The sequence below is a fragment of the Ambystoma mexicanum genome, chromosome 6p, assembly GCF_040938575.1.
Source record: "Ambystoma mexicanum isolate Mex_15411 chromosome 6p, UKY_AmexF1_1, whole genome shotgun sequence".
Lineage (NCBI taxonomy): Eukaryota > Metazoa > Chordata > Amphibia > Caudata > Ambystomatidae > Ambystoma > Ambystoma mexicanum.
In genome coordinates, this window is record NC_090935.1 from 228,236,560 (window position 1) to 228,256,934 (window position 20,375).

A 20,375-nucleotide genomic window follows, 5' to 3' on the forward strand; every position below is an offset into this window, starting at 1 on the left:
GGGAGGAAAGAACAAGGAAGGAACAGCAGCAGAATGACAAATGGAAACAAGAGGATCCCTTAAGCGAAAAGGGGAAGAATCACAAGAGCGCAGAGCTAGAGACGTGCCAAGGCGCGTCTTCAGTGATCTAATACCAGCTGCGGTGGCAGTGCGGAGGCCGACGCTTGTGGCCCCATGTGGGTGCTGAAAAGCATCTCGGAATGGAGTTCCACGATGGTGCGCCGACATGGAAGCCGCCACTTTAACCACAGGGACAAATGTCTGGCAAGAGTGTGCATGGCATATGGGGCTGTCTACTAGGTTTCTAACCTCTTGCCAGGTCGATCCCCTCGCCCACTCTCCGATATACAACATGACTGACTGGCACAAGTGTGGCATTCTGTGATCGCTCGAGTTGACCATTAGCTCCACAACAAGGTTGTGTTCCTGCTAGAGGTGCGCTTTACACATCCCACGTAGCATAAAATACCATCCCATCTAGCCCAGGACGCTGCAGTTATTGGCAGAGAGCACAGAAAAGGCAATCATAGTTCAATTCCTGTCTCCATACAGACGGCCCTGATGAAGTGATCCAAAATTCAGGGTTTAGTTTGCATCTTCAATGCAGGGACCAAAAACACCTTGAGAATTCTCAGTCTACTGTGTTCTTGGAGAAGAGTGCACTCCGGGCCCTTGTTACCCTCACCGTCTTGACCCACAGAGGTAGGATGATAGTAGAGTGCACCGAGGGCGATACTCAGCCAAACAAAATGACACTTTCCTTCCTGGCTTTGGGCGTTCTGACAAAGGGCACCGTGTGTTGCTTGAGTTTAACATTATAGGCACCCTGGTTTTGCCTCCAGTCGCAGGATATGACATTACTGCGGTACGTTCCGTGCACGACTGGGGAGGATATCGTTTATAACTAACAAGAAGGAGAAACAGATGTCGTGTGGCCCAACACCAGTGCTAGAACATCAGGGAAGGCAACTCATCTCTCAAATCTGAACAGACAAAATGTCAGTAAAAGGCCAAGTATCCTTTGTAATAGGACAACATGTACCACAAGCCCCCTGGATGGATAAAATGGCAACGACATCCTGGGTCCGTTGGGGAGCATAAATGAAGACTTGGGATCGGTGCTCTGTGGCTGAGTGACAAAAAGACAGGTGTGGGAAGTCCAAAGCCACACACGCTTAAAACTGTGGTTAAACCTGTACATAATGTTTATTTTTGGTTGTCCGTTGTTAAAATATAGTTCGGTTTTTGGAAATACAGATTTTCTTTTTCTATAAGGAACGTAGTTATTGCAGCTCTAATGCAAGAAAGAAGGAAAGAAGGAAGCACTATTTTGTTATATAGGCGCCTAACAGATGATCAATAAGTAAATACATAAATAAATGCATAAATAAATAAATAAGGAATGAAGGGGGCGGGTGGGAGGGGGAAGGGACGGAGAGAGGGAGGGAGAAGGAAGAGAAGAGGCAAGGGCAATGGAAAGAGGGAGAAATGAAGGAAGGGAGCAGCCGAGGAACTCGCCGCAGGGTAAAGGTAGAGGCTTTCAGTCGTGCCTGACTTCTCACAAATGATGAGAAACTGCAGGCGTCAGTAAAACGCGTTTCCTAAACATGACTCATTCAATTAAAACGAAATCGCTGTCTGTCGCTTTGGAGCTATTTTCACATCGTGGCCTCACACTGGAATCCCTTTGACATTTTGAGACGCCAGTGGAAGGGAGCAATACTGCACCCCAACTGGCAGCCTTTAATTGAGAACAGACCCACCTTCTGCAGGACTGTTCAGTAGCACAGGCAGCGTCACCGCAGTTCCAGGCAGAGCAGGCAGGGGCACTAAGAGTCAATGCCGCAGGGGGGACATGGGCCAGGGCCTGGCACCCGACACAGAGGCCCAGAACATCCGTGCTGGGCCTGGGAGATGAAGCTGCCCTTTCACAGCCCTCGCGAGCCATCGGCCTCACTCAGAAGACTTTTGGTTGCTGAATAGTTATGGCCGGACCCCCCTTCTGCATCCCTACGGCGCTGGTCCGGGTGGGGGGTCAGTGCAGTGGTGGGGAAAAGGGAAGCAGGTCGGGCATGCACCATTAAACTGTGTAGATGGGCGGCTATCAACTACCGGTTTTATCCCACCTCAGGATAGGAAGTGACATCATCGACAACTTTCACCCCTCAGTGAAATATACCCCAGTAGCCTATAACCACCATGATGAGATGACGGTTGCCCAGCAATTTCAAAGTGCAAAGTAATGTCTTCTAAGAACTATTCTCCACCCTCGCACTACTGCTAGTGCAAACGTGGTCTGGTTATAGAGGCACACTATCGAATTGTATCCCTTCTTCAGCTCGTAAGGTATAATGGGCTGCGGGGAGGGTATATCCTTCAGGAGTGCGTGAACCAGTACGGAAGCACCCAAACAACAATCGCACAGTGGGACCAAATTAAAAGGAGCGTTCACACAGGTTAAAAAAAAAAAAACAACATAGATACTTTACTACAAAAATAAACATTTAGTCAAAACACTAACACTTTTCACCCCTGTAAAATAAACACACAGATCAACTTAAACTCAGACATATGCTGGTGGTCTCGTGCAGAAGGGATGTGACCTAGCAGTTTGGGCTGGACTGCCCCTTTTGGGGTGGTAACAAGCCTGAGTTGCATACGGTCTTTCCCTTTTTGTAATGGCTTAGCAGAAGAAGAACGATGGCCTGGAGGGTTGCCCAGAGCGATGCCAGAGGTTAAGATTAATTCCAAACCTTCCAGCCATCACCTCTTTTGTTTTCCTATGGTCACTCCGAGTGGGACGGGTATGCCCAGAGGTGGGTCCCGTGCCTGCTGAGCCTGGAGACCCAAGCTACTCCTCACTGATGAGGCCCAACAAGGCTGAAACATGCTTGGGGATGCTTGTGGTCTCGTGCAGAAGGGATGTGACCTAGCAGTACGGGCGGGACTGCCCCTTTGGGGGTGGTGGGACCAAGCCTGATTTGCATATGGTTTTTCCCCTTTTGTAATGGCTTGGCAGGCGAAGCACGATGGTCTGGAGGGTTGCCCAGAGAAATGCCAGAGGTTAAGATTAATTCCAAACCTTCCAGCCATCACCTCTTTTGTTTTGACTATGGGTATATATGACAAACAGGAGGGAACAACACAAGCATTCATTCAATGGTTACTTATGAACATCTTTTTTAAAGTAGAGAATGGTGCATTAACGGCCTCTTAGTGGCAACTTGTCCATTTAACACAACTTTAGTCTTTTTGGAGAGCCTCAAAAGCATTGAGATGGTCTTCTTAACACTCCCTTAATCGTGCAAGTTGAAGTTTGAAGCATGTAGGTGGCTCGGCTGGACCTGAGCAATAGTGCTTATAATGCTGCCCAAACATAACATAACATAACAGGCATATTTGTAAAGCACACTTTCACCTCGAAGGGGCATCTTGGCGCTAATAACAGATGTTTATTGTTACCCATCTTAATAGTACTCATTTTATCGACTTTCAAAGGATGAAGGGCTGAGTGGACCTGCCGGGATTCGAACCTGTGACCATGAGGCCAAACACAAGTCCCAGTAGTGGATGCATTAGTCAACTGAGCCACAGACCCGGCTGTGCAATGTAGCTCAAAGAGCTCATCGGCGTCCAGAATCGGGCTGCCGTAGGTCCAGTGTGCGCAGTTTGATCGCTCTATGGGTGGCTCCCAGATAAAGAAGCTGGAAATTCAATCGGGATGGCTGGATATGGCAAGTCGGCCTCGAACATATGGGGTCCATGGCAATTGGCATCTACTTAGTGGCTTGACTGGATTCTTCCGGTGGTTTGATGCGGCGAAGCATAGCTCGAAAGCCAGGAGATCGGGAGCCAGTATTGCATCAGCAGCTCAATGGAAGTCCAAATTCGTCTTGTTAGGCTCAAAGTGGTTAAAATCAGGAAATGCTGAACTTCGCAAGCAGCACGAGGCTTCCAGTCCACTGTGGGCCCTGTCACCAGGCCCCTTCGAGAAAACAATCAATTGCTCTGCTTTCCCTGTTCAGGAAAATACTTCGAAGTCGCTTGCAAGGTCTTTTCCACAGTTCTGGCCAGTGTTTCCTAGGTACACTCTTGAAGATGGTATCCCCACTAGGAATGGGTCTTTGATCAGCTTTAGCTCCAAGGCACCAGGTTGATTTGTCTTCAGTTGCAAAGAGGATTCACCAAATGGGTGGATTCTCCAATATATTGTAAGTTCCTAACAGGTATTGGTCTTTTTCAAGCCTTCGGTTAAAGATAAATCCATGTCACTGCTACAGCTTGTCCATCCTCTGCAGTGCCATACACAAGGTCCTTGCTTTGCAGGAAGTTAGGGAAGTACATGAGGTACAGTGAACATCCAACATGGGCAAAGCCGTCTTCCGGCAGGTTCCGGGCCTCTTGGCATCCCTGTCCCTAATCAGAGGGACTCCATGCCAATTATCCTATATCAAGTAGTTACCCTTTGTCCTGCAGCTCCCATTGAAGATCTAATTCCGAGCTCCAACCCGAAGGAAGCCTGCTTCTCCTTCTGGGGGAGGTCCCACAACCCCCACTGGGAGCACAGTAGGTATCCCAAGTATACCTGTGCCCAAGTGCAGGGAGACGCCGCCCTCAGATGTCTCTTTCCCCTGCAGGCAAACACGGAGAGACAGAATGGAGGTGGGGGGGGGCAAGCTATATCAGCAAATGTGGTTTTACTTGATTAATTTAATCACCTTATGAATAACTAGATCTATCTTCTGGATAAAATATAGCTTCCCTTTATATTGGCACAATATCTAGCTTAAAAGGGACTGCATCTCTGTCACCAGATACACGAGTTAACCAGTTATTTGAAGCCTTTCCCCCCCTCAAATGGATTGCCGTTTTTATTCCAAAAAAGACCAGTGCTCCTTTTAGAATAACTATCTCTGTAGACATTCTAGAAACACATCCTTCGAAGGGTACCTTCCTGATGCATGCCACTTACACACTTGTGCCCACCTAAAATGGGTTTACACTTCATAAGTGAACAACCCGCTGGGTCACTAAGTGCCTGGCAGTTAAAGGGTTAAAAAATGTAGTCCCATTGCTGCTAAAAATGAATTTTGTTTTAGCAGACTGTTTGTAGATCCATATCACACTTTCCATCCATCACCTTATATTACTTGCGTAATAGGTCAGATGTGTCAATACACATCTGTATAACGTGAAGGGGTTCCCATAGGATTAATGACACTTTTACATGAGAAACTCCTCCTCGGTGCCTCCATGTTCCCATTTCCGCTGTGCACACTTTCACATCCGGTAACGTGTGGCCTAACAGCGGCTGGCATGCCAATCACTGATGCCCAACATAAAGTATACATGGGCTGACCTATGTATGGATGTTGGCATGTTCAATCATACACCCAAGGGCCTGTAGGCACGTCTGGGGAAATAAACTCACCAATACCACCTTTGTTAAAACACTGAGCGCTGTTTGAAAGTGGGACTGTTTAGCAGAGCTTTCACTTGAACTCCTGAAATGTAAGAGAGTCCGGGAGATTTCCCACCAATCTATCATTCTATATGCAGAGCGCAATATGCGACAGCTAGCTTCCTCCTAAAACTGCAAAGGTGGCCATGTGTAACCAGATCCATGCGCCAGAGGCCAACCCAATGACACAAGTATGCAGCGCAAAACTATATTCTGCCTCATTACGAGTATGGTGGGATCTCAGCGGTAAATCTGCTGAGATACCGCAAAATGGTATTACCATTCCCACCACTTGGCCCAGTGGAATTACTGCCGGATTACAAGTGGTGGTAGGTGGGGTCAGTCCCCATGGACTCCATGGGGGATTTTGGTGGTATTACCACTAGCAGTAATTTCTCTGGTGGTAATACCACTGATTTGGCCATTTATGGGGGGTAAAGTGGATGAATTACCTCCAGTTTCTTGCTGGAGGTTTGTCCTCCACCTTACCACCTAACTCGTAGTTGGGCAGTGCGGTATTAATGCTGCATTTCCCGACAATTTTCACTGCACCGCCCAACTCATAATGATGGCCATAATCTCTGCAACCGGGCCTCAACAAACTACATTATACAGAGACTTTGTAAATGGAAAGGGTAAGACTTTTCTTTAAGCACCCCCTTCCTGCATCATCAAAAAGGCTTACCCTCTACATTTGCAAAGCCAGAAAGAGTAGCTTTGCTAATGCTAATGATTGTAGAATTGACCTTGAAGAGAATTTCCAAAGCTTCCATTTCATAATGTCTTCCAGACGGCCAAACACCCTGTTTGCCTGGCAGCCTTGTTTGTGCTTTCATTTTCCTGACCAGTACCTTATCTATCATAAACGCACCAGAGATCAGGCAGGTCTCAGTGACGTACACAATAATGCTTGTTATTTGGCTTATAGACTGCTGCTTCTTGCAGTGAGTTATGTCATATTTTCACATAGAGTAGATTACAAAGAGTTCAGTGTATGGCCAGTAGTGTGAGAAATATGGTTCTTCGTTACAATATCCTGGGAATCATTGCCCACACAAATGAAGTAGTAAATATGGAGAGGCAAAATCACTCCTTTTACATGAGTGTTATGTCAATAGTAAAAAAAATATATTTTAAACAATGAAAGTAAAAGTAAGCAAACCTCTTCTTTATCTTTTTGTGTGCAAAAACAAATTCTGTTCATGTTTATAATTATAGATTTAGCAGCACCAGGGAACCCCCACCATGCCAGCCCAACACCCCATTATTTGCGCTTACCCATTTCCACTGTGGAAGTTGGAGGCAAACCAAAATTAGGAGGCCGTGTGGGAGACCACAGTCAGGGCCACCGTTTTGAACCAGGGAGTCAACAGACCTGGTGGGGGTGCATTGTGTACTCAGACAGACTGGGCCCCCCCTCTGGCAATAACAGGCAGGCTACACTGGAAAGTGGGAACACAATGAAGGCACAAAACTCTATAGAAACCAGGAACTTTCTTTCAGGAAGAGGAGTAAACTCATTGGCCGCAGGATAAATTAGACACACTGGACTAGATAGGCACACCCACTGGCATCGAGCCCGGGGGCCTGGGAGTATGCTTGGATGCAGGGACAAAGGGAGAAAGGAATGGTTGGAGAGGGGTTCAAGAATGGGAGCTGCTAGAGACGGTGTGGGGGGGAAAAGAGAGAAAGAAGGGGAGAGAGAAAGAAAGGGTGAGAGAAAGAAAAGGAGATAGAGGGAAATGGAGGGGGAGAAAGGTAGAAAAGAAAGGGAGAGAGCACAGAGGCACAGAGAGAGACACAGAGGGAGAGAGAAACATAGGGAGAGGGAGATGAGCACAGAGACAGAGGGAGAGGCAGACATGCCAAGAGAGGTAGACAGACCCAGAGACACAGGGAGAGGGAGACTGTCACAGAGACAGAGAGAGAGAGACACACACACACACACACATACACACACAGGGAGAGACAGGCAGGGGGGCAAGGCAGAGAGTCCAGGACCCCTACTGGTGGAAATGTAGAGCAGGTTAAGGAGAAAAGGGAGGGGAAGGATGGAGAGGGAAGACAAGGGTATCGGCTTAAGGGGCCTCCTGAGTTCTGCTGCCCCCCGCATCAGCACACCACTGCCAGCAACCAAAAAGAGGGCACCCATTCCTTTCTCTACAGACGTATATAAGGCTGTTTCTCCCACCCACTCAGGGCCAGCCCCTCACCCCAGGAACATACCATGTGTTGCCAAGGAAGCTTTGTGTGGTTTCCAGGTAAGATGGGATGCAGGGTTGGGCACACATTTTCAGGTACGCACAGGGTGGATGGATATAGAAACTGCCCCCACCCATTCCCATAATAGGGAAAACTAGATTCTGTGTGATTCCCAGGTCAGGGGAGTTGGAATTATAGAGTGCAGGGCAGTGAAGCCCCAGAGGGGAGGTTAATTGCCGGGTGTGGGAGTAGTGGAATTTGTTTTGCTGAACTCAGGGAGGACAGGACAAAAGTGGGGATGGATATTACAGGGTAGGACAAGTGGGTAGAAACGCTCTGGATTTCTGGTCACTGGGAGGGGAATAGCCCAAGTGCAGGGGGCCTTTGTGATAAAGCCAGGACAGCCCACACACTCTGACACCATCTTATTATACCACCTGACATGCATTACATGCAAAACCAAGTGGTACTTTATTTGGTTAAAAAACAGTTTTGAAAACTGATTGCGATTCTCCTGCCTAATTCAACTCCTTCTATAATTGGTTGTTTTTATTTTTGGGATATTTATAGATCAAGATTCCATTACTTGTAGTTTACTGTGAACACTAACGTGTTCCATGTTCCCCCTCTGTTATGTTATTTCATAACTGCAACATCAAAAGTCGCTGCCTACTTCTCAGCTCGGCCAAAATAAAAAACTCTACTTTGCTCCATCCCTCTGAACTCTCACACTCCCATCTCCCTCACCAATGTCACACTACTAGGTGTCAGGTTTGGCTATCACAAGAATCTTTCCACCCACATCTTAGTGTGTGGGTACCACAGAAAACGGGTGTAGAGAACTGCACACACTGCTCCCCCACCCCACTGAAACCTTTGAGGGGAGAACCTCACAGTGTCATAATGATGCCTTTGCTCAAAGGGACACCAATGAGTAACAGTCCAAGTGACAGTGTGTAATGTGTGAGATCAGTGGGGGTGACTTGGAAAAACATATCTAGATGTACCGAGATGTGGGGATGAAGCACTAGGAATAATCGTAAGGCCTCTCCTCCCTACCACTCGGTACAGCTGTGATCGCCCTCAGAGCCCCTCTGTATCCCATCACCCCCTGTATATCTGTTCTGGTGTGTACCGCTGCAAAGAGCTCCGTTGCTTCTTAAAGCCAGGTCCGCGCTCAATAAATACCATAATAAAAATAATAACGCTGGGTGAATGCGGCACCAACGTAATTTGCCTGTGAACATTTCCGACGTAAATGAGGCCCTACTACTTACACTTTAGCCACAGGTGCATAATCAGAAATGATCCCAAATGATGAGTTGCAATCATGAGACTACTCAAAAAGAGTGTGTGAAATCCCATTCAAACACAATGCTACGCTCACCTGAATTTTTAAAAGCAAAAGAGTCGCCTGTGGGTGGCAACTTCTCATCAAAGCCCACTAAGGGTCTTAAATTATCTTTATGATATGATATGATATGATATGATATGATAGTTTATGATATGATAGTTTTTTTATATAGCGCCTATACACAATGTGTTTCAAAGCACTTCACGGCAAGGGAGGGAACAAGGGAAAAAATAATGACATTCTTACAGGCCATGAACAGTAAGGATGTGAAATTAACTATCGTACTCGGCCTGATGACATTTCAGATAGTGCAAGTGCTAAGGCATAGATAGGAAGAGAGGGGGAGAGTGGGAAGGAAATGGAAAGAGACAGGCGACTACCGTACTAGGCCTGACGACATTTCTGGTAGAGCCGGAAAAAAACAAGAGGTGAGGGAGAGGGGTGCAGAAAGGGAGGGGAGGAACAAAACAAGTGACTATCATACTAGGCCTGACGACATTTCAGATAGTGCTGGAGGAGGAGTGGGGAGGAAGAAACCAGTAAGGGGAGGGAGGAGGAGACAGACTTAATTGGAACCCACGTATATATGCTAGAGTTTTATCATAGACTTTTCTTCAAGTATGAGTAGATTTCACCGTCATTGATATTGCTTCCAGATTAATCAGTCGGAACAGTTCTAAGCTTAGAAGATGGGGAGGACTTGATCAGAGTCAAGCATCAAGATCATTCCATATACCCAGGGTTCAAATAAGACTTTAAATGGGATTAATACCCGGCGAGTGTCAATGAGCTTGTTATAAGCAAGCTCATTGGCCCTCGCCGGGGTGTTACCCAACCGGGAACCCCTCACCCCCACAACGTTCCTTCCCTTCTGTCCCCGGCGGGGATGGCAGCCACTCAGCCAATGAGGAAGCTCGGAATGGGGTAATCCCTGCTCCGAGCCACCACACAGCTGGAGGCTGCCATCTTCCCCTGCCGGGGATCGAGGTAAGTGTTGTTCCCCCCTTCCACACCCCCTGCCCCAATACAAAGAATTCCCTCCACGCCCTCTTTCCCTACTTACTTTCTTTTCTGTCCATTTCGGGAGTGGACGCGCTGGGAACACTTCTGTCCCCAGGGCGTCCGCTCACCAGTCGGCGACAGGCCGTCATGGAAAGGGAGAAGGGACTACTTGTAGTCCCTTCTCCCTTTCTATGGCAGTCTTTTTCACATTAATTTTCAAGGGCCGCCATGGAAAGGGAAACTGGACTTCGTTTTCCTTCCCCAGGGCCATTTTTTAAACTTTTTTTCCAGTTCCGTAGCGCTGGTGTGTTTCAGAACAGAAAAATAAATGCTCTTTGAACCCCTCGCAGGGGGGGCATTACCACTTCAGGTAAAGCCGTAGGGCCTTCATTAAAGTGTAACTATGGGCCCGGCAGTACCTGAATTGGTAATGCCCCCCCCTGTTTGGGCCCTATTGCTTAATTATTTACTCAGGATTTTTAGAATGTGAGAGTTAAACAACGTTTAGTTCTTTGAAAAGTAATTCCAAATTTCAATAGGGGTATTTTTTACGTGAATTGAATATGTTTTAACTCTACAACAGATGTCTTGTTGTAAACATACTGATTTGCACCTATTACCAAACTCCTCTTTAGACCATTCCGAAATATTATCAGAGCTCTTTCCGTGGCACGCCTTTGCTGGAACTACTGATCTAAACATGCCAGTCGAGCTGTGTGGGTGAAAGCAGAGGACACACACTTGTCTGGTTTCATACCTGTGTGGACATTCCACCTTGATGAAAAACACAATTCGATTGAAGGGAGAAAGGCAAGGGAAGAGCCTAATAAGGTTTGTGGGGTAGTGGGGACAGGAGGTTGGTCATCCAGATCGTGTACTTACTTGGATCCAAACCTTAGCATAACATATAGTTCAGTTGAACACCAATTAAAGAAGCTGAACAAATGGAATCCAATCCTTTCTAAGTGGGCCTTTTTCACAAAATGCACTTGCTTCAGTGCTGTGACAGGTGTGAGGTTCTGGGAACCCCCGATTCTGAAATGGCACGTGGACCAGGACACTATCTTGAGTGAGCAACAGTGAACAGTATCCAGAGAAACACAGAACTGTGCTCCAGGTTCATACACTTGAAATGGAGGCAACAGGGCACTTTCGGGCATCGCTAGGGAGAATGGGGGGGTGCTATAGGCCCGGGTATTTTGGTTGTAGCCCCAGATAGAAGCTCAGGGGCTACAACCAAAAGGCTCGCTAGCCCTGCGTGCCAACATTAGCAGAGTCCCAGATCTTTTCCAGGCCTATCAACACCCCTTCACTTTCCACACTCTAGTGGACCCCAGCAAGGAAATATAGGCTCGGGCACACGGATGGATTCTGGAAGCGAGACAAGTCTTCCGGGACCTTAAACTCATGCTTTAGTCCAGTGAAAAGTTGATACACCGTTTGGTTGAGGTTGGATAGGGTGATAAAGGGGGCACGCCACCAACACTGATCCCGCTGGAGGTGCGGCGCTTGTGGGCAAACAGATACCCGAGAAAGGAGGATGCACACATGTTAGTAGAAGGGTTTGCGACTGGTTTTAGATCCCCGTGCAGGGGTTGGTCAGTTCATCAATAGCAAAGAATCAATCTTCATTCACAAATAATGCAGGGCTCCTGATGGAAAAAAATGAGATGGGGAGGATCGGGGGCCCTTTCGGGACAGCGCCAGGAAAAAACGGTATATGCTCCCCTGTGGGGATTGTCCCCAAAAAGGAGAAGGGCGAGTACAAAATGATACTCAACTTATCCTTCCCGAAAGGGGCATCAGTCAATGATGCGATCAGCGAGGAAATATGCTCAGTGAGGTATGCGTCATTTGACGAGCTGCAGAAGGCGGGGGGAAGGGGCTGCTGGCAAAAGCAGACATTGAGTCAGCATTCCGTCTGTTACCAGTGCTCCCAGACCATTACTGGTGACTGGGTTTTGGGGCAGGCGGTAGATTTTATTTTGACAAATGCTTGCCCATGGGCTGTTCCATATCATGCAGTTACTTTGAGACCTTTAGCACAGTCTTCGAATGGGTCACAAAACAGCAGATGGTTGGGGCCAGGGTGATACACTACCTGAACTATTTCCTGTTCTTGGACCCACGGGGGTCTAGGCAATGTCTGGACACGCTAACAGCACTTTAGGAAGTAGCAAGGGAACTAGGGGTCCCATTGGCACAAGACAAAATGGAAGGCATGCCTTCGAGTGTGTGAGAGGGAATATGTGCACGTTCCTGGTGTTTCCTAATGTTAGAATTGATATAGTATGCTAACTCTGCATGCCTGCACAGAAGTGAACCGTTATGCTATGTCTCTGTGGCTTATGCTATGTCTGCATGCCGTCACAGAAGTGAAACGTTATGCTATGTCTGCGTGCCTTATGCTATGTCTGCATGCCTTCACAGAAGTGAAATGTTATGCTATGTCTGCGTGGCTTATGCTATGTCTGCATGCCTTCACAGAAGTGAAACGTTATGCTATGTTTCCATTCCTTCACTGAAGTGAAACATTATGCTATGTCGGCATGCCTTACGCTATGTCTGCATGCCTTCTAGTGTGTAATAGGGAAGATCAGTTCTACTTTCTTCTGTTGTAACACGCATGATGTGTCATATTCTATGGTCTTTTGTTGTTGTAAGAGGTTTGATGCGTTATGAGGGAAGATGTGGGGTGTCCTTTTTTGAGTAGTCTTTTCTCCTGTGTGGAATGCTGCTGCATGGAATGCTGGTGAGTGGCACGTGAAGAGCTGATGTAGGGTTGCAAGGTGAGGACAGGCAGAGGTGATGGGTGAGCCTGCTGGGTGCATAGCTGCATGCTCTGCTCCTCCTTTCAACAATTCTACAGCCGAGAAGAAGGGAGCTCTCTTTCATATTCCCGACCTCTGAATGGTCCCTGGGAGGAAACATGCCTGTGCCTTAGTCTCAGGATGCGATGGCTTCAAACAGGGGTGTCCAACTCCATGCCTAGAGGGCCGGATCCATGTCGGATTTTCAGGATATCCCTCATTAATATTCATGAGTTACATTTCCATCAATTATTCTAAATGTATGCATATTTCTACTCATGCAGATTAATGTGAGATATCTAGAAAACCGGTCAGAATCCCAGCCTTTGAGGCCGGGAGTTGGACAAACTTGCAAGTTCAAAGCATTCCGTGTTTTTACCCGCAGCATCTAGCAATTGCCTTCGAGAATATGACCTTTGAATACTCGTGCTAGGCTAGCTCTGTGTGAACACTGAGCCAGCCCAGAAAGGTTGGCATGGGAGACAAACCCCTTTACAGGTATGGGAAAGCTACTGGGTAAGAATCGATGGATTCCAAACAGTATTAATAAGACTTCACTTCTTAGTTCCTCGCACAGGCACTCACCAACACAGTAAAGCAGTGGTCATTTGATAAAAGAAAATACGTGGCAGGTTGGCATGGGGACATGGCAGCTCGCGGGCAGCAGGTCCAACTCAGGCCCGGGCAAGACACGTGCAGTACTCATGGCATATGTAAGATGTGCAAATAGCTTGCGATGCAACATAACACAGAAAATAGTGTACACGTATTTTCTGCCTATAACTAAAAGATGGACAAAACCAAAGTAATCCCTAAGCTCATGAGCTGCCTGTTAAGCACCTGAGAAAGACCTTGCCTAGGTTGACAGCCAGGCAGCTCCTCTGCAGTGGCATTTTCCTGGCCGCTCTTCTGTGCTGGTGTTGAAGCATGTTAAGTGACATCTTCCGGTCCTCTCACTGTGATATGCACCCTGCCCCACTTCTTGTTCTGCGACTATGATTGACAGTGAAAATTCAAACAAAAAAGTTTCTAAAACACCAAACTATCCTTATCAACAATAAGTGCTGGTGCTCAGAAATAAGTCCCAGGGCTCAGCCCCTGTAAGAACCAGAACCAATTAAACATTGTTAACACATGTACGCACACAGACACTCACACTTACTCCATCACCCCCATATGTAGAAGGTCATATCACCAGGGCCGGCCTTAGGGCAGGGCTGCCCGGGCGACTGCCCGGGGCACCATTAGCCCCCCGCCATGCCAGCTAGGGGAGTGTTTCAAGGGCTCCCTCGAGCTGGCATGGTAGTAGGAAACACGGCAGGCACACAATTTGAATTAAATGCGCCCTGGTCTTGTGCTGCCGCCGGGCTTACCAGCGCGGGAGCACAGTTCATTGCATAATAATAGGGTGCTGATGCTTTTGCATCAGCACCCTATTCAGCTGATTAACTCCCTGCTCCTGCGCAGGAGGGGGGAGTATTAAAAAAAAATTCCCGCCCCTGGCATTGAGCAGAGGCGCGCTGGGATTTTTATTTCATTGTCCGTGTGCTGCCGCCACCAAGACGAGGACTGCATATCACAACTACCCACATCCGCTAATGTATGGTGTAGGATTATGGAACGCCCGGCCCCTCTTAGCTCCCCCAGTTTTCGGAATTTCTTTTGCATTGTAAATCGTCACGTAGTATGTATATGCATTATGCCATATTATGTAAATACGTTAAGAGTATATGTAACTACATTAAGAGTATGCAATAATAACTCATATTTGCACAGTGGCTAAGAAGAGCCCTTGCAGCAGCACCCCATCTACATTGCAAAAGAAATTCCAAGCACCAGTAGCTGAGCGTAGATATTTCACCAGGGCAAAGCGTATCATAATGAATACCGGTAATGGTGCCACCTAAGGATGGCACACTGGAATCCATACAGCTTGTCACTCAAATGAGAATCCATCTTGTTGAAATTACAGCATGGACGGGACCATTCTCTGCTTCACACATTGTGCAAATTGCAATATCAAATATGGCTTTAAGGAAATCCCTGATTGTTCAGAATAGAGCGCCCTCACCTGCGCGTTATAGGGATGTTACAGGGCGTGGAGCGTTCTTGCCACATTTGAGTGCTTTATTCAGGCCAAAGGTGACAGTACTAGTTCTTAAAATAAAAATAAAAGAAACTGTATTGGTATTTTGCACTTGCCGCTTGTTGGCCGTACTTATTATTGTTATCGTCTTTCTCATGTACTGCACTGTCCCTGCCCCCCTCCCATGCACTTGCGCGATCTGAATGACACCTGGCCTAGTAGTAGGATCGCTGTCTGTCCTCTCTTTGTTTCCCTTCCTTGCCTCGTCGCGCCTCGAAACACATGTGTATAGGCGCGTTATAAATGCCATATTATATCATATCATATCATATATGGCTTTATGCCAGAGTCCAGCCTCTAAGGCGGGGGACCGGGTTTGGAACCCGCGCTGTTGCATCTGAGCTATTCGGCCAGGCGTTCTATAAGCTTTGCTGCTGTCAGTCGAGGCATTTAGACAAGTTGACAGAAATAAATGCAACACCTGTCATTGACGATTTGAGCAATGGAATGAAATTGACTAGTTCTGATGCCTCACCCCAGAGGATTATAAGGAGTATAAGTCAAAGAATAATGATAGAGAGATGATAGAGGTGAAGTTATATTTAGACAGAATGTTGGCAGCTTCTGCTGTGTGGTGCATAGAAGGCTATCATTGTGACTTATTATGCAGTTTATGCCATATAAAGCGCAGGAATCATAGAAGGTGTGATCCTCAAATTCTGATATAACAACTGCTCCTTTAACTTCCATTTCTGGCTGTGTTGTCAGCGAACACTTGCTCTCTGGCAGCAAAGTGGAGTGGAACTGCTGCAGCTGACCAGGGGCGCCCTCATAGACAGCGGCATTTTCCTAAATCTAAAACTACCGCTTTTCAATACTCGGGAAAAATTTTCCAACCTTAAGCCAACACTTAACTGCTCCATAAGGAGAACATCTATCACTGGTATCCAGTGAACACCTTGTCAAGGAAAATGCTCCGATGGGAGCGACATTTCCCCAAATATACACCCTCAATAAAAATCAAACACTTTCCTCAATTATTTTAGGATCGGCATATATAACCGTAATGTACACCCCACCTAGAATATTTGGGGAAAGAATTTTAGGGGTCAGGAAAAGAAATTTGCCTCCCTGGCGACATTTTTCAGGCGGCTTATTCACATGGAACCCTGTCAATGGGTTGTTTGATCACCCACCCCCGGCAAGTACACTTTAAGACTTTCCTCAAGTTACGGAACTGTGCAAAGCGTTCAGCTTGTGGCTTATAATGCTTTATATGGAAAGAGTACACCCTACAGTACTCTACACAGTTATTGTGAGTCCATATTTGGCCCACTGTGCACCTATATATGTAGGAGTCCTGATTCACACCTCATCCCATGAATGCCCATTCTTGTCTCCTACTTGTAATATGGCATTCACCCTATCTAATGGATGTCTTAGCACATCAGATGCACCTATGCTGTGGGGCGTATCCAAAGGGCAATAGCAAGCATTCTAAATGTGGTCCTTTGGGCGCGCCTCTGGAGGACAATGGCGGACTCACCTTTTTTCTTGTTGTACTCTTCTTCGGCATCGTCCGAGGATGCCGACTGGTACTGAAGAAGCTCCTGCTCGTACAGCTCCATGTAGCTGGGTGACTTCTTTCCCTTTTTCCCCTTTTCCGTCTTCCCCTTCTTTTTGTCAGATTTGTCCTCTTTCTCCCCATCCTTTGATTTCTTTGCTTTTTTCTTTTTCTTCTTGTCCTCCTCGTCCTCCTCCGAATCCTCCTCCTCCTCCTGCTTCTTCTTCTTGTGTTTCTTGCCATCATCAGATGATTTCTTCTTCTCCTTAGAGGAGGACTTGGCCTTCTTCTTCTTCTCGATGATTTCCTCGTCCTCTTCCTCCAGCTCCACGTCCTCCACCTCCCGGGCCCGGTTCTTCTTGTTCTTCTCCTTCATGTCATTGTTGTTTTTCTCCTTGCTTCTTTTTCCATGCCCCGACCGGCCAGCGTCGTCATCTTCGTTCACGTCATGCTTTGATTTCGTATCCTTTCCCTTTGTTTCTTTTGTGCCTTCTTTCTTCTTCTTCGTCGACTTGCGGACGGGCTCGTCTAGCTCCTCAGCATCTGATTCCGCCTCCTCCCCATCTGAAGTGTTCTTGACACGTGCCGGCTTCTTCTTGTCGTGGCTGACTCCATTAGCGATGACTTTGCTTTTCCCTTTTGGTTTAATCTTCACCTCTTCTTCCTCCGCCTCTTCATCCTCCTCCTCCTCCTCTTCAATTTCTTCTTGGCTTTGGGGTTTCTTCTTTTTCAGAGGCATCACTTATTCATCAGTGGCTTTGGGAGCTTTCTCATATTCAGAGACTTGTGTTTGCACCTCTGCCAGAATCGAGTAGCACAGTGGCCTACAAACCCAAGACCGGCCAATCACAGTACGGGTCCTTAGGTAAATAGGCTGCACAACAGCTCATGGTGAACTCCCGGCTCTCGCCTTGAACGCCTGGGAAAGGTTCTGCATCGCTCTCGCTACATGTTGCAGTTGGAGGTACCTCATGAAAGATGTCTCGCTGTTACTGAGGCCACGTGACCAGAACAGAAAGCCGAGTGAAAAAGGAGATCCTCTGGGCTACCTTATCTCACCAGCCTACATTTCCTCTCCATTATTCATGGTGTCAGGCTCTGCTTACAGGCCGGGGATGTCTCAGTTATCCGCTATCTATTTTCCACCCCAGGCATGGCGCATCGAAAATGATCATTCGGAACCTCGCTCGCCGAGACGCATAATATTTACGTAGCGTCCCCCTGGAATTGGAGAAATCACTCTAAAATGTGGACTGTAATTCTCGTTGGTGTCTAACACTTTCAAAAATCTGAAGGTTTTACAATTTCCAGGGGCTTTGCTAGAGCTTTAGAACATCTCCACTCTCATTGCAAAATACACCTGGCCATACTGTATGGTCTTTGCGTATTACTTACAATCCCATAGGCGCTCTCCAGTAATGCCTTTATATGGTATTGATTTTGTGAGCAGAGTGGGTAAAAACTGCTACAGTACGATCCTCATTTTGAACATGGCAGTAAAAATAAAAACATGTGCTATTCAAAATACCTCCTGTTTTTTAAATACCATTTCATTTTGAGTTGAGGCGGCATGGGATATTTTAGGCATAAGTCCTGATCGTGAGCTTCGCAGTATTTCTTCTGGAAATACCTGAACACTGCAATTGCAACCACGTGTGGCAAGCATGCGGTAATTCGAAGGTTCTGCATCATTCCGAGTCACGTGGGCTCATCAGTTATTCCCCATGTTCCAAAGGACTCAATGGGGATTTCAAATTACCGCCTGCGGTAATTAACAATGGTGGTAATTACTACATGCAGAAATGCTTTTATGTCGCAACAAATTACCTCCTCAGAAAAGCAGGAAGAAACGAACAGTTCCAGACAGTACTGAAACGTGTCGTTTTGTGGAGCAGTAAAACATCTGCTAGTCTAAAATACCGGGCGTTTTACCACTAACACCAAACACCAAACATCAGGTCCATGGAGTACAGCGAAAGTACTGTATGAGGTAAGCAGCTCATACTTAACCCCAGGCAGTACTTTCTTTGTGCCCTGCGCAGTTAATATCCATTGGAATGCCGCTTCATAATTAGGAGCTATTTTAAAAACAAGGCCTATTTAAAATACCACAAGTCTTTACCGTTCCCTCCAAATCAAAGCATGTTATCTGGGAAAACGTATATTTTCTGTTTCAATTCTAATACATCCAGGAGCATAGCACAATAATAGTTCTAAGTGGGGAGTATGCATTATGTATAAATAATTCAACGTACAAAATATCGATTTAAAGGTTTCAGTTAGCCCGGCCATAGCCTTAGAAGCTATTGAGACTCTGTGGCAAGAGTGTGAGCAGGGCCATGATACTGACGCTCACTGCGCTCTCCTTTCCTCTGTTCTTCAGTGAGAGCAGGGCCATGATACTGACGCTCACTGCGCTCTCCTTTCCTCTGATCTTCAGTGAGAGCACGGCCATGACATGATACTGACGCTCACTGCGCTCTCCTTTCCTCTGTTCTTCAGTGAGAGCAGGGCCATGATACTGACGCTCACTGCGCTCTCCTTTCCTCTGATCTTCAGTGATAGCAGGGCCATGATACTGACGCTCACTGCGCTCTCCTTTCCTCTGATCTTCAGTGATAGCAGGGCCATGATACTGACGCTCACTGCGCTCTACTTTCCTCTGTTCTTCAGTGATAGCAGGGCCATGATACTGATGCCCACTGCGCTCTCCTTTCCTCTGTTCTTCAGTGATAGCAGGGCCATGATACTGACGCTCACTGCGCTCTCCATTCCTCTGATCTTCAGTGAGAGCAGGGCCATGATACTGACGCTCACCGCGCTCTCCTTTCCTCTGTTCTTCAGTGAGAGCAGGGCCATGATACTGACGCTCACCGCGCTCTCCTTTCCTCTGTTCTTCAGTGATAGCAGGGCCATGATACTGACGCTCACCGCGCTCTCCTTTCCTCTGTTCTTCAGTGAGAGCAGGGCCATGATACTGACGCTCACCGCGCACTCCATTCCTCTGATCTTCAGTGAGAGCAGGGCCATGATACTGACGCTCACCGCGCTCTCCTTTCCTCTGTTCTTCAGTGAGAGCAGGGCCATGATACTGACGCTCACCGCGCTCTCCATTCCTTTGATCTTCAGTGATAGCAGGGCCATGATACTGACGCTCACCGCGCTCTCCATTCCTCTGATCTTCAGTGATAGCAGGGCCATGATACTGACGCTCACCGCGCTCTCCATTCCTCTGATCTTCAGTGAGAGCAGGGCCATGATACTGACGCTCACCGCGCTCTCCTTTCCTCTGACGCTCACCGCGCTCTCCTTTCCTCTGATCTTCAGTGAGAGGAATGCGCTCTCCTTTCCTCTGTTCTTCAGTGATAGCAGGGCCATGATACTGACGCTTACTGCGCTCTCCATTCCTCTGATCTTCAGTGAGAGCAGGGCCATGATACTGACGCTCACTGCGCTCTCCTTTCCTCTGATCTTCAGTGATAGCAGGGCCATGATACTGACGCTCACTGCGCTCTCCATTCCTCTGATCTTCAGTGATAGCAGGGCCATGATACTGACGCTCACTGCGCTCTCCTTCCCTCTGATCTTCAGTGAGAGCAGGGCCATGATACTGACGCTCACTGCGCTCTCCTTTCCCCTGATCTTCAGTGATAACAGGGCCATGATACTGACTCTCACTGCGCTCTCCATTCCTCTGATCTTCAGTGAGAGCAGGGCCATGATACTGACGCTCACTGCGCTCTCCTTTCCTCTGATCTTCAGTGATAGCAGGGCCATGATACTGACGCTCACTGCGCTCTCCTTTCCTCTGATCTTCAGTGAGAGCAGGGCCATGATACTGACGCACACTGCGTTCTCCTTACCTCTGTTCTTCAGTGAGAGCAGGGCCATGATAC

At 47.3% G+C, this 20,375-nt stretch overlaps 2 protein-coding genes across 3 annotated transcripts in view; both read right to left on the minus strand.

The window, feature by feature from the left end:
- LOXHD1 (lipoxygenase homology PLAT domains 1) overlaps nucleotides 1–20,375 on the minus strand; it is a 1,234,736-nt gene that overhangs the window by 928,028 nt on the left and 286,333 nt on the right. The gene's annotated exons all lie outside the window — the stretch shown is intronic.
- On the minus strand, nucleotides 16,373–17,218 carry LOC138511088 (ABC transporter F family member 4-like). The gene has a single exon (XM_069626583.1). It carries the CDS (start codon nucleotides 17,216–17,218, stop codon nucleotides 16,373–16,375), a length of 846 nt encoding a protein of 281 aa, XP_069482684.1.